The 13243-nt window shown below is 46.5% G+C and overlaps 1 protein-coding gene across 1 annotated transcript in view; it reads left to right on the top strand.

The window, feature by feature from the left end:
* Positions 1 to 11229, top strand: part of ppap2d (phosphatidic acid phosphatase type 2D) — a 21066-nt gene extending 9837 nt beyond the window's left edge. Inside the window, 8 exon segments of the mRNA XM_042708790.1 lie at positions 6824 to 6963; positions 6965 to 6982; positions 7746 to 7805; positions 7807 to 7918; positions 7921 to 8032; positions 8391 to 8448; positions 10129 to 10305; positions 10950 to 11229. Coding sequence (XP_042564724.1) covers positions 6824 to 6963; positions 6965 to 6982; positions 7746 to 7805; positions 7807 to 7918; positions 7921 to 8032; positions 8391 to 8448; positions 10129 to 10305; positions 10950 to 11051 — 779 coding nt within the window. The 3' untranslated portion in view covers positions 11052 to 11229.
* Positions 11230 to 13243: the final 2014 nt, after the last annotated feature.

Raw genomic sequence — 13243 nt, 5'->3', positions numbered from 1 at the left:
GAATATAAAGAATACAAAAAACGAAATAGTACAACACAAAATATATGTAAAGGAATTACAAAGGGAGACATGATGCCCTAATATTGTTGTGTTCTCTCCATTCACACACATTGGGTTGCTCTGAACAGCTTGACTGTGGGCTCAGCAGCCTTTGACCGAGATGTCAGAAGAAGTCCACAAAATGTCACAGCCTGGTGTCGGTTCTTCAGATGTAGTTTACCCACAGAGTGGTTCTGTGGCTTGTTTGGTGTGGCTTCAGAGTTGGTTCTGTTGGTTCGGGTAATTATACAGCCCAGTCTGCTATCTGAGATGGGAGAAGGGATCATCTGTGTTTATGTGGGTTTGCACGGTTCCTCGCGTTTTGTCTGCAGTCTTCTCTGCACATTCTGTTTATGTGCTCTGTTTTGTATTGTTCCCGTCACTGGTGCCCAGTAGCTGTGTTTAATCCACAACATCACATGCATTAATATGTGTCTGCTTGTGTGTGTGTGTGGCTCTGTGGTTGATGTAGGTCGATGTTAAGTTCTTGATGAGAGTGTTTTGTGTGTGTAGCTGTTTATGTGGTTGATGTAGGCCGGTGTTGAGTTCTTGATGAGCATGTGGGTTTTGTACATAGCTGTTTTATGTGTACTTACAGGCGTGGTACTCGTAGGGCCTGTGTGCAGTGGTTCTTGGGGATTTGTGTGAAGGTGTGTGTTGTCCGTGTGGTCACCGGGAGTGTGAGTTTGGTAGGCTGTGAGGCTGTTGTGGCGTTGTATCCCAGCTGTGCATGCCTGTGCGGGCCGTGTCACTCTGCTGTTCCGTGGTGTGTCGTTCTGTTCTGTGCTGTTCTATGCTGTTCTCCGTGGCCCTGTGAGGGGTTCTTTTGGTGAGGTGGGGCCGTGTTTACAGAGCGGGTCTCAGCAGAGCTCGGATCTCTGACCCTCGCATTCCAGAACCACCACTAATCGCCTCCGTCTGCTTTTCTCCAGAGAAAGCCACATCTTTCCAACTCTCTCTCTCCCTTTCTCTGTCCCTCCTCACTCTTTCTGGCGACAGTGGTACAGTGGTAGAGAAGTCGTTTAGTAATCAGAAGGTTGCTAGTTCGATTCCCTGTCGAAGCGTCCTTGAGCAAGACACTGAACCCCTAATTGCTCCTGATGTGCCATCAGTGTAAATGTGTATACATTGTAAGTCGCACATATGTAAGTCGCTTTGGATAAAAGCGTCTGCTAAATGACAAAATGTAAATGTTCTATCACTCTTTCACTCACTCTCTAGCACTCATCCTGTCTCTCTCTCTCACTGCCTTCTCAATCTTTCGCTCCTCCCCTTCTCCTCCTCCTCATCCTCTCTCTCTCTTCCTCCTCCTCTCTATTTTGCCTTCTATCTGTCCCTCTTTCCCCATTTCCCCCTCTCTCTTGTGCCGTTGCCAGTAATCTTTGAGTCTCCTGTGCTCCCAGTCGAAGTTCACGGGGAAGTCGTAGTGGTTTATGGGCCTGAAGCATGCGCACCATGTTTACACTGAACTTTTACTGCATCTAGCCTGTGCTGATATACACTAACGGCCAAAAATGTGCTCCATTTCTGAAGCCCCTTCCCCTTTCACTTCCCTCTCTTGGTTAGTTTGTTGTTCACTGTCTCTCTCTGTGTGTGTGTGTGTGTGTGTGTGTGTTTTTATTGTTGGTCTTTCACGGTGAGCTCATTCTGGGCTGTGGTTGCACAAGTGTAAATTAGAACCAGAGACATTTTCATTCCGTGCGAGATACACAACCCCAATTTCCCCCCTTCTCTCCAAGGCTCTGAGTAATGTCCCTACCCTAAACAAGCACACTCCAGCCTCTCCCTTTCTACACTTTTCTCTTTTCTCTTTCTCTTTCTTTCTCTCTCTCTCTCCAGTCCCTCCTCCCCTCCCCTCTGCTCTCCTCTCCTTTGCTGTCCTCTCTCCTGGCCAGGTGCTGGAGTTTGCTCGCAGCTGCTTGACAGATTAAGTGCGGCTGGTGTGCGGTTTAGAGGCTTGTTGTGAGGAATGTGAGGCCAGAGCAGGCAGACCCCAGACGCACAGACGAGGTGCCCACAGAGATGCCTGCTCTGGCCATAAATGGACCCGGGGGTCCTGCTCTGTATGACCCGCTGCACTCTGTTGTGAGTGTTTTGTGTACGTGTACATGTACGTGTGTGTGTGTGGGGGGGGGGGGGGTCCAGGCGGGGGGAAGGGAAAGGGCCGTTGAATTGTTTTTGTAGGTGATGGAGCATCTATTGGGCTGTTGCCATCAAAATCTGACATAAATGGGGCCAATGCCATTTGATTTTGATCTGTTAATGGACTTCAAACACACTAATGGTGGATGTGTGGAGTTTAGGGCAATCAATACATGGTTGACTTGGTCTGGGTCACAAGAAATAAGCGGAGAGGAGTTGTGGAGGAAGAGTGTGTGTGTGTGTGTGTGTGTGTGTGGGGGGGGGGGGGGGGGGGGGGTTGTGGGGGATTGGTTAATATGTTCCATTAGTGTCTGAAAGTCTTAATGGTGTGTTTCAAACCAGAAAATCCTGTCAGCCACCAACGTGCTCCTCTACGCCTGTCATTTCATTCCCATAGAAATGGACTCTCGCTCGCCGTGTTGAACATGACAAGGCCGTTTTAATATAGATTTTTCGGAGAACAGCCGAACTGGCCCCACGCCAGACAATGAATTAAAGTGTCACTTACTGGCAACTGTAATAGACATTTGAACCACACTCAGAGACAGCATCACGTAATGCTCACCCAAGCCCATTGTGCTCTGATTCCAACACTGTTTTTTCGCACACAACTAGAAAGAAGGAGACAGAGGAGGACAGAGGAGACAAATGATTACCATTTGCCGTGACAAAAAAACACATCGATCTGACCTCCATCACTAACTGATAAGTGGAGTTTGTTTTTAAGTTTTTATTTTTTTTATTTGTCACAGACAGCCAAGCAGTCCTTGACCCGTCTGGCGCAAAGACGAAGGTTTCACAGAGGGTACGTGCCACTCGAGCGATACCAGTCGGCGGCCCCCGTCAGTTTGTCACGCTGACGGAGGCCAGCTGCTAGTTAATGAAACATCTGGGTCAGAGGTGACTTCCTGTTTGGCTGGGCGGCCCACCAGACCACCAGCGTGTGAGCGAGACCAGTTAGGTGTGCGTGTTTCAGCTCAGTACCCTTTAGCCGCAGCGGCTGCACTAGAGGAGCCTATCCGAGGGCCTTTTATTTCCACGCTCGGCCGAGGCGTGCACACCGAGATAAGAGGATTAAGAGCAGATGAGCTTTTTTTTTCCTGGCTCTTCCTCACTCTCACTCACAGGAGAGTTTGAGGAAATTCATTACAGAGAGGATAGTTTTATTAGTTATAATATTTATTTTATTTTTGAAATGCACTTTTGTCCAAGCCTATCTGCCTTCAGCAGTTGGGAAATCAGGCTTGTGGGCGTCTCAGTGATTGTCACCAGCTTCAGTAAACTGCCCCTGCCCTCACACTGCCCCCTCAGACTATCACAGTGAGGCCGCTGTGGTCATTTATTACAAACTATGCTGCTGGCGAGAAGTTAAACGCATGACTTTGACTCAGCTGGGAAAATGTGGAAAGCCCGGGTGGGAATTTAGTCATGCTGACGAAATCAGGGAGGCGAGATGTGATTGTGAATAAGGTCTCATTCAGGTCAGCAGAAGTTGCTCAGTGACACGAGTCACCGATGTTGCATCACATAGGTGCTGCCCCCAGCCCTGACTCATAGGGACTCGCCCTCTGAAAAGCATTATTTTATCAGTCAGTGTATAAATTCCATGTCTCTTATCACCCTATAGATAGAGAGAACTGACGCACCGGCAGTGGCAATTGGCTGATGGCAAGGACTTTATCTCTTTTTGCTCTCCACGGATGAGCCTGTTTGATGTTGTAAGTGAAAAATATGCAGGTAATCAAAGGCACGAGAACTACAATAAAATGAAAAAAAAATAATACTGATACTGGTACTTTGATACTTTGAGATTTAATAATAAAAATACTTTGACATCATAGCTTTTTACGCAAAGGGGCTAGTTGGCTTTACCTGTACTCATTCCCCCCCCTTTGTTCAAAATGAAACATTTAAGAAATAAAACTTTCTGGAGAGGAAGAACCTTTTTACGAAAACCTCCACATTATCTGCCCACTGACTTAGCGGGAACCGCTTCACTTCACTGCCGTCCATACCTATCCCTGCTCAGCCCTGCTCTCTCCTGTGGCCGTGGCTTGGCGTGAGTGCAGTGCAGTGCGCAGCGGACGGCCCTCTGTGCCTTTACGTGCCTGGCAGCGGCTCGGCCGCGGGCCGCCTGCAGAGAGGAGAACACGGCAGAAATGTGAAGCATGTGAGGCTGCTGGCTGCCCGGCCGACTCCCTGTCAGCCAGAGATCGGGGTCAGATGAGACGCGCTCGACTCTTAGTGCTTGCGTCAGCCCTCAACTGCTATCTGAGTGCAAGGTTCAGCCTCTCCTTATCCTTCACCGTTCCTCGCCCGCTTCCCCCCCTACTGGCCTCCGGCGTAAACCTGCTGCATGGTTTTGTTTTGATTTTGTTATTGTTGTTTCATCAGTGTTTGGTCTTTTCTTCTGTGAAATCCAAGGGTTGTGAGGAGGTCACAGTCAGCGTCTCACGGAACAACCAAGAGGGTTTCAGGGCAATATGAAACTTATTTCCCTGTGTGTGCTCGTGTGTGTGTGTGTGTGTGTGTGTGGTGTGTGTGTGTGTGTGTGGTGTGTGTGTGTGTGTGTGTGTGTGTGTGTGTGCGTGTGTGTGTTTGTGTGGGTGTGTTTTGTATGTGTGTGTGTGTGTGTGTGTGTGTGCGTGTGTGTGTGCGTGTTGTGTGGGTGTGTGTTTGTGTATGTGTGTGTGTGTGTGTGTTGTGTGTGTGTGTGTGTGTGTGTGGTGTGTGGTGTGTGTGTGTGTGTGTGTGTGTGTGTGTGTGTGTGTGCCATGTTAGGTGGGTGGTGTTTATTTGGCAAATGAGTAATTTATCTTGCTTAAGGCAACCTTAGTCAACCTTTCACATAAACTCCAAACTGAACCTGAACTCTGTGCTGCACACACACACGCACACACACACACACACACACACACACACACATTTACAGAGGCCTTCAACTGGCTGCTCTCTGCCTTGGCAGCCAATCGATTGCAGTCAGGCATGTGTCGGTCTGTCCCGACAGACTGTCCCTGACCAAAATCAGCGCTTCCTCTTCCCTCTGTGGTCACGTACGCTGTGATTCCCTGGCAGGCTCAGTGTTTGTGCCTGGGCCTGTTCCAGCCGCCCGGACTAGGAGAAGGTTAATGATTAGTCCCAAGCTCTCTTTGGCTCGCTGGGAGAAAGAGAGAGAGAGGGGCATGGGATATTCCTGGGTCACAGACCCCAGTGCGCACACAAACACACACACACACACACACACACACACACACACACACCAACACACCACACACACACACACACACACCACACACACCACACACACAAACACATGTACACACACACACACACACACACACACACACATACACACACACAAACACACAACACATGTACACACACACACACACACACACACACACACACACACAGAGAAAGGCACCAGCATATCAAATAAACTATTTAGAGCAAAGTTCATTCTCAACACGTCCTGTTTTTTCTTGCATCTCATCCAAGCAGTAGCCTAACTCAAATCGAAAAAGTTTCGTATTGACTGAACTCCCGCCCCCCTGCTGTCTGGGAGGTTTGTTTGCTTGACGTGGCGGCTAGGACCTTGACCACTCAAGGCCACCATTAGATGTATGTATGTTCAGGCCCATTGGCTGGGAAAAGTAAGATCATATCTATCTAAAGGGATGTAGTGAATGTCTTTTGTGAAGATTGTGATTTGCAGCACAAGAAGGATGCATTAGACTGGGTTGCAATAGAGCAAGTATGATGAATGCGTCTGTAGGTCTAGACTTACCATTGAGGAACATTTACAGTGTCCTGTGTGCATGTACTGGCTGGAGATACCAGCACTATGGGTCTTTGTGTTCCACCAACACACTGTAACCCACATCTTTCCACACTCACTCATTTTCTGCTTTTATAAGTTCCTCTTCATCTTTTCAGCTCTGTTCCCCCCTCTCTCTCTTTCTCTCTCTCTCTCTCTCTCTCTCTCTCTCTCTCTCTCTCTCTCTCATTCTCCAATTATCCTCTTTTTCTGTGCTGTCATCTCCCTTTCCTCCCTCCTTTTCTCTGTGTCCCAGGCCTGTGCTTCTCTCTCTCTCCAGTTTCTCTGTGGTTGAGTTATGTCAGGAATGTCAGATCCGTCCGTGGGGTAAATCTTGATCCCTCGCAAGGAGACAGACTGACAGCCTCCTCAAAGCTCTTCTTAAATCACTCACTGCACACAGAGGCCCTTATGTCAGATGAGTTGTGTGACAGCTAAAGCTGAGATAAAAAACACTTTTTTCTATACTGGCACATACTTATTTATATTATATATTTATATTCACAATAGGCCATACTGTATAATGCCAGATGGTTATTGTAAGTCTGATACTATGGATAATCATGTAATATTCAAAAACATTGTGAATATTATGTTTTTACTGAGATATAACTGTGGAACTCTACTTCTTTTGGAGAGCGCAAAGAATCTACCTGTCAAGAGCTCAAAAGTTTTCCGAAAGACTAAAATCGACGGCATGAAATATAAATCCTTGAGTTCGTTTTGATCCCTATGCCTTCTCCGTTCCTAGTTCCAAATCTACCTGTATATGAAACACACTCAAGAAGTCTTTTCTTGTTCTCTTTTTTTTTTTGGTCTGTTCAGCCTCCATCCCTTTCTTCGCCTGTGAGCTGAAGGCAGTGAAGCCCTACAGGAGAGGCGTCTTCTGCGGCGACCCCTCCATCACCTACCCCTACATCGAGCGGGAGGCTATCCCTGACGGCCTGCTCATCGCCGGGGGCATTCATCATCACCGGCCTCACGGTGAGGGCAGTCAGAGGCACACACACACCACCACCACCACCACCACCACCATCATCATCACAGAGTGCCTTTTTAACCGTCCTCTGAGACAAATGTGGAAGGACATTGAAATAAATTCACTGTGATTGCATTAAAGTTCTTCATGGTTAGGTTTTTTCGACATCTGTAGCCTCGCTTACAGGAATATTTATGGGAAATCTGATTCTCCACGTTCATGAGGGTTTTAGGGAAGTCTTGCTCTGGTTTCTTAATATCTGCTGCTCAGGTTACGCTTTGGTTTATGACTATAAAGTCACGCAGCAACCATAAATATAGTGTTCCGCAACTTAAGGCTGTATGTATTGGATATTTATGATATTTAATGGTGTGCTGTTATAAATCACACTCTAAGGGTTACAGCACAAAAAAAAAATTGTCGTTAGAATTCAATGTAATTACAAAACTCACAGCCTAATAAGATCACAATTATTTTATTCTTAGATTGTAATTCCTGGATATACTGTGGTATACCACCTATGGTCCTATACTAAAAAGGCATGAAAAGATGTAAGCACTTCTCAGTAGAGGACTTGACAGTAGTAGTTAGAGGTAAGTTGTAGTAAGTAATAGTGGCAAGGTTCAGTGTGCGAGTACATTCTAATCATTGAATTGGGAAGATTGAGTCTTGCGGGCAGATATATCCTCATACACATGATACATGATACACCCCCATATGGAATATCAGAATATTTGACTGAAATAAGTGTTTCCCCTCCTCTCCCAGATCGCGTTGGGTGAGTGCTACCGAGTGCGCTTCCGAGGCGTCCACTCGCGAGCCTTCGTGGCAAAACCGCTACATCTCCAGCCTCTACAAAGAGCTCGGCAGCTTCCTGTTTGGCTGCTGCATCGGCCAATCGCTCACCAACATGGCCAAGCTGAGCATTGGCAGACTCCGTCCAACTTCCTGTCGGTGTGCAACGTCACCTACGCGTCCCTCAACTGCAGCCCGGGGATGTACATCCCGCACATAGACTGCAAGCAGTCCAATGAGAAGATGGTGGAGGAGGCCAGGTATGCCATTGATGTGTCCTCTTTGGAGTTGTGTTTATACGCCAGTTGGAACGTCGTGGGCAGCCATGTAGATAATCTGAGGATGAGCCAGTTACATGGCTCATCATTAAAGTGTCTGTGATTGATTTGGATTTCAGATTGGGCTTTTCTGGATGTTTTGTGCACTCGAAAGGTGACATTTAATTAATTGTGACCCTGAGCTTGTGTGTGTGTGTGTGTGTGTGTGTGTGTTGCACATAGGGAATTAGCCTGAAGCAAGATGGAATTGAAAGGATATCAGCAATGGGGTTTTGATTAGCTGGCACTAGTTAATTATGAAGTGAAAATACCAACTGTCAATCTTCTCTGTTTCCCACAGGAAGTCTTTTTTCTCGGGCCATGCATCTTTTGCCATGTACACCATGCTCTACCTGGCGGTGAGTTTTGAGGCAATCCCTAATCTCCCTGGTCCCTCTTTCTCCTTTTCTCTGTCTCTTTGTGTAAACACCAGTCTCTCTCTCTCTCGCTCTCTCTCTATCGCTCTCTCTATCGCTCTCTGTCCCTCACCCACACACACACACACACACACACACACAAACACACATACAGTGACTCTTTCAATCACTTTCATGCGCAAACAAAGACACAAAACACCACACACACACACACACACACACTCTCACACACACTCCAAAAGAAGAAACCTCTGAGAAAGTAGAAACTCCCAGAAGGCATTCTGCTTCACATGAAAAAAAGGGAAGGGGACAGAGAAAGGGAAAGTTCTCCAGAGGGCAGATGAATAGATGGAGAGAGAGAAAGAGAGAGAGAGAGAGAGAGAGTAAAAGAGGGCTGTGGACAGAGGAGTCCTTGTTCAGCTGTGGGTGGGGGGGCTTTGGCGCTGCTGAGAGATGGACAGGCTTCTTTCAGCTTTTGTGAGAGAGAAGCGGAGGGAAACTGTCAGAGCGCTCGCTCACCGATCATCAGAACAGGGTGTTGCCATCTGATAGAAATCCAGCATTATTCATATCCCGCCTTTGATAAATATTGGCGCAGAGTTCTTATCGCTATTTGGACTCGACGCAAGCAGTAATACACACCCTGTGAACGCTCAGGAAACTTTTGAGTTCACTGTTAAGGATCTGCTGTTTGTTAACTTCTCGAGGCCCAGAGGGACTGTTAAGAGTGCCTCTGCCGCACTGGTGAAAAGGAATAGTGGGGAGGGGGACAAGTGTGACTTGGGGCCTTTTGAAAACGGCTCAGAAAAGCTGCACTATTGTCTTTGTTGTGGCCACTCTCTCCCACATAAGTCAGTCTCACCAGTATAACCCACCACACACATCCATCTAAAAACTATAGGTAACGACAAGCTGTATGGAGGGTTGTCTGACCTGCGGCAACATGCAGCTCACTTCACAAAAAGACAGCTGTTTTAATGTCAGAGGGTGGGAGAGGGGACATCTGCTTTAAGAGAGGAAGGGAAGGAGAGCTGGAGCCAGGAATGTGCATCTGTCCATTTCATCTTGACGAGTTGCTGACCTCTTACTGCGCTGCACATTTTTGCAGGTGTACAGTGCCCAGGAATCGCTCAAACAAGTACAGTCTTTTAAGAATGCTCATCATTTGTTTTTGGAGAGTCAAAACCTTTCAGCAATCACAGCTTCAAACTGTGTTTTTCCTCCTTTAGCTTTTGAAGTCTGTAAAGGCGAGTTTGACTAGTGGAGTACCACAAAGCTTATGCTCAAAGCTTTTTGTCATATACTGTACATTTCATAACTAAGTACTTGAACTAAGTTCAAATCTTAACTAAGAACTTTTCAATGCCTTTCACATCTGAGGACTTTTTTTAAAGATGCGTTTCAGTCATTATCATTAGCACAGATGGTAATTTCAAACAGAGTTGATCTCATAACATCATAGGCCAGATTCTACTTTGGTTGAGCGTATTGTGATAAATGTCTATGAGCATGAGCATTGTAATATACATCTGGTCTTGCAAATAGTTATACTGTAAAAAATGACACACCAGATGCCTGGAAGAACCATGTGAAGGCACATAACCACCCAAATGAATGAATGACTAAACTCTCTCTCCCTCCCACCCCCCTCTCTCTGGGCAGTTCTACCTGCAGGCCCGGTTCTCATGGCGCGGGGCGCGGCTGCTTCGGCCCCTGGTGCAGTTCCTGCTGGTCATGCTGGCCGTCTACACGGGACTGAGCCGCATCTCCGACTACCGCCACCACCCCAGCGACGTCGTCACCGGCTTCCTGCAGGGAGCGCTCACCGCATACTGGGTGGTAAGCAAAGCCCCCCCGCCCCCCCCTTTAGACCATATGGACAGAGAGACAAGCGAACAGATAGTGTTTATCATTGTCAGCCCCCTATTCATTTTGTTAACTTTAGCATTAACTTTAGAAATATTCCCTAATGAAACGGGAGAATCATGAGTGTGTCCTTTTATTCGCGCCTATGAGTCTGTGTCCGAGCACCATCTGGTGCTGCCGTGTGTGAGTTTGTTTGTCTGCGTTTATCCTCTGTGTATTTATCTGACCAAGTGTTATACGCTGTACCTGGCTCTGTGTTCTTACTTTCAGTGTGTGTGTGTGTGTGTGTGTGTGTGTGTGTGTATGTGTGTGTGTGTGTGTGTGTGTGTGTGTGTGTGTGTGTGTGTGTGTGCGTGTGTGTGTGTGTGTGGTATGTGTGTGTGTGTGTGTGTGTGTGTGTGTGTGGGTGCATGCACGCATCTGTGCTCAGGAGCCTGTTTACCCTCATGTTTTTGCGTGGTGTTTGTTTTCCACAAGGCATATTTGCACCTCTCTCTTCCTGTTTACATGTCCAAGGTGCAGCTGTCTATCTGTCTGTCTGTGTGTATGTCTTTCTCTCGGTCTGTCTGTCTCTACTCTGTGTGTATATATAACACGGCCTGTTTGTTCATTCCCAGGCTTTCTACATCTCCTCCATGTTCAAGAATTGCCGTAACGACCTGACGCCCACCAGCATGTCGCTGGAGAGCCCCCTGTCCAGCCAGCAGACAGTCTGCTAGCAGCTCCCCATCCCAGAACTGATCAGAAGCAGAAAAGTAGTTTCAGTGGGTTGCTAAGGTGAAGAGGAGAGAAGAAGAAGAAGAAGAAGAAGAAGAAGAAGAAGAAGAAGAAGAAGAAGAAGGGTACCCTGAGAGGATGGAGGCATACCTTGAGAAAGGATGGAGGACAGAGACTGTATCAAATATCTATGTTCAGAATGCACAGCGTTGACTCACCCAGAAGCAGTGCCCACGTCCTTCACACTTGTTGAACGCCTACAATAAACTTGCACACACACAGAAGGGTTCATTCAGTGAAATGTAAACTGTAAATTAAAAACTGTAGAGCAAAAACCAACCCGTCCGCCCTGTGATAAGACATCTTTTTTTTTGTGTGTTATTATTTTATATGAACACAGTAATCTATTTTCACTGAAAGAAAGCAAAAACAGAAATTGTTTTGTGGATGAAGCTGCTAACGATAGACTCCTTGCCAACCGCTTGAAGCTGTTGTTGTACCATGTTGATTGTTTTTTACCCAGGGCCGGCTCAGTCACTGGAAGCCTCTCTTGCCCTAAAAGAATGCGATTCTCAAAATCCTCATTTCTCTCACCTGAGAGGCTGTCTACTCAGCCCCGACTTCTCTTTACCGCCGACTGTTGCGCATGTGCAGATAGGTCATCACGGGCAGTGATCAGTGAGATCAGTACGCCTGCAGAGGTAGCCCCTGGGACTGGAGCTCGAGGCTCTGTCAACAACACAGTCGCTTGTGATTCGTGCGATGGGTCCTTAGGCCAGGGAGGAGGGCGGCATTGGACTGGCCCTGATTTACAATCACCCCAGCTGTTTGACTGCTCTCCCTCTTCACCCACCCTCCCTTTCCAGATTGTCACTGAATGACCCCAGAAGTAGCCGCTGGCACTGATACACAAACAGCACAGGTTCAGACCTGTACCTTTCTCATTTGTTGCTTGATCTTGATTTTTTTTCTTTTCTTGTGACAGTCTTTGTTTGGACTGAATAACGAGGAAGAGTTAGTTCATTAGAGGACCTCATCTGGGTCCTTTTGTTAGTCGTGTCGTTAACCACTCTTTTACTGCATCTCTGAGGCGGAGCTGTGACTGAATAGAGCCCTGAACAGAAGCCTGACCCTCCATTGACATTTAGCCTCTGACCTTTGCCCTGAGATCATTCGCTTTAGAGCAGAGCAGTTCAGTTCAGGGCAGACCCCTATCTGGGACAACCTGTGTATTACTCTCTATAGCACTTGAACTACATAAAGGAACATTATAATTTGTAATGTGTATATTATATATATATAAATACATAAAAATATATTTTATCTCAAGTTTAAAAAATAATCAGTGTTCTCTTCCTCTGTTTGGTGTTGTCCAGTATACATTTATGGTTTGTTTTCTTGGCGTAATTGTCCTGATTGAATGTAAATATCTCCTTTTGTAAACCACCCAGAATTTCAGAAGTATTAGATGTTGTTTTTCGGTGTAGTTATGTCCAACGTGTTTGTTTTTCTGTGTTGATCAGGTACGGAAAAGTTGCTTCTGTTCTAATATTACATAGTGACTGAGCCAGAGTTGTATCAAAAAGCTATATTCTTTTATGTCTAGTTGTATTATGTTTGTGTTTATCTGTGTTCTCTGTGAAAGCCAGTAAGGCTAAAATAACCACTGTATTGAAAAAAAATACCAAACCAATAAAATGAATGTTTCACCTTTATATCACCATTGTGTTCTTTCCATTTCTCCCCCTCCGTCTCACTTCTCTCTGGCTCCTGCCTGCACACTCTCCCACACACACAGTTTGCAATCAAGGGCTTGGCCTGGAATGTTTGTTCCCGATTGGAGTGTGTGGTGATAAGGTAAACCAGTAACTGCCTAACCGCATTTCCAAAACATATTTCTTTGGAAGCTGTAAGTCTCTGTCAACACTGTTCAGTTTCTCTCTCTCTCTCTTTCTCGCACTCTCTTTTTCTCTCTCACTCTCTCTCACACACATTTCACACACTTCTAGTTGCAACAACACAGAGCGCCCCCCCCCCCCCCCTCAGTCTTTAGAGTGCATTGGAGCATAGCGGCTGTTTCTGGGGTCATGCTGCCATGGCGATGCCTGCTCAGATAGAGGCTGCTGGAGTGGTGGAAAGAAAGAAAGGATTTTTTTTTTTTTTTTTACTCTTCTGTGGACAGTCTACTTCTAAG

This window comes from Clupea harengus, chromosome 1 (assembly GCF_900700415.2).
Source record: "Clupea harengus chromosome 1, Ch_v2.0.2, whole genome shotgun sequence".
Taxonomy (NCBI): Eukaryota; Metazoa; Chordata; class Actinopteri; order Clupeiformes; family Clupeidae; genus Clupea; species Clupea harengus.
This window is presented reverse-complemented; position numbering and strand designations above follow the sequence as displayed.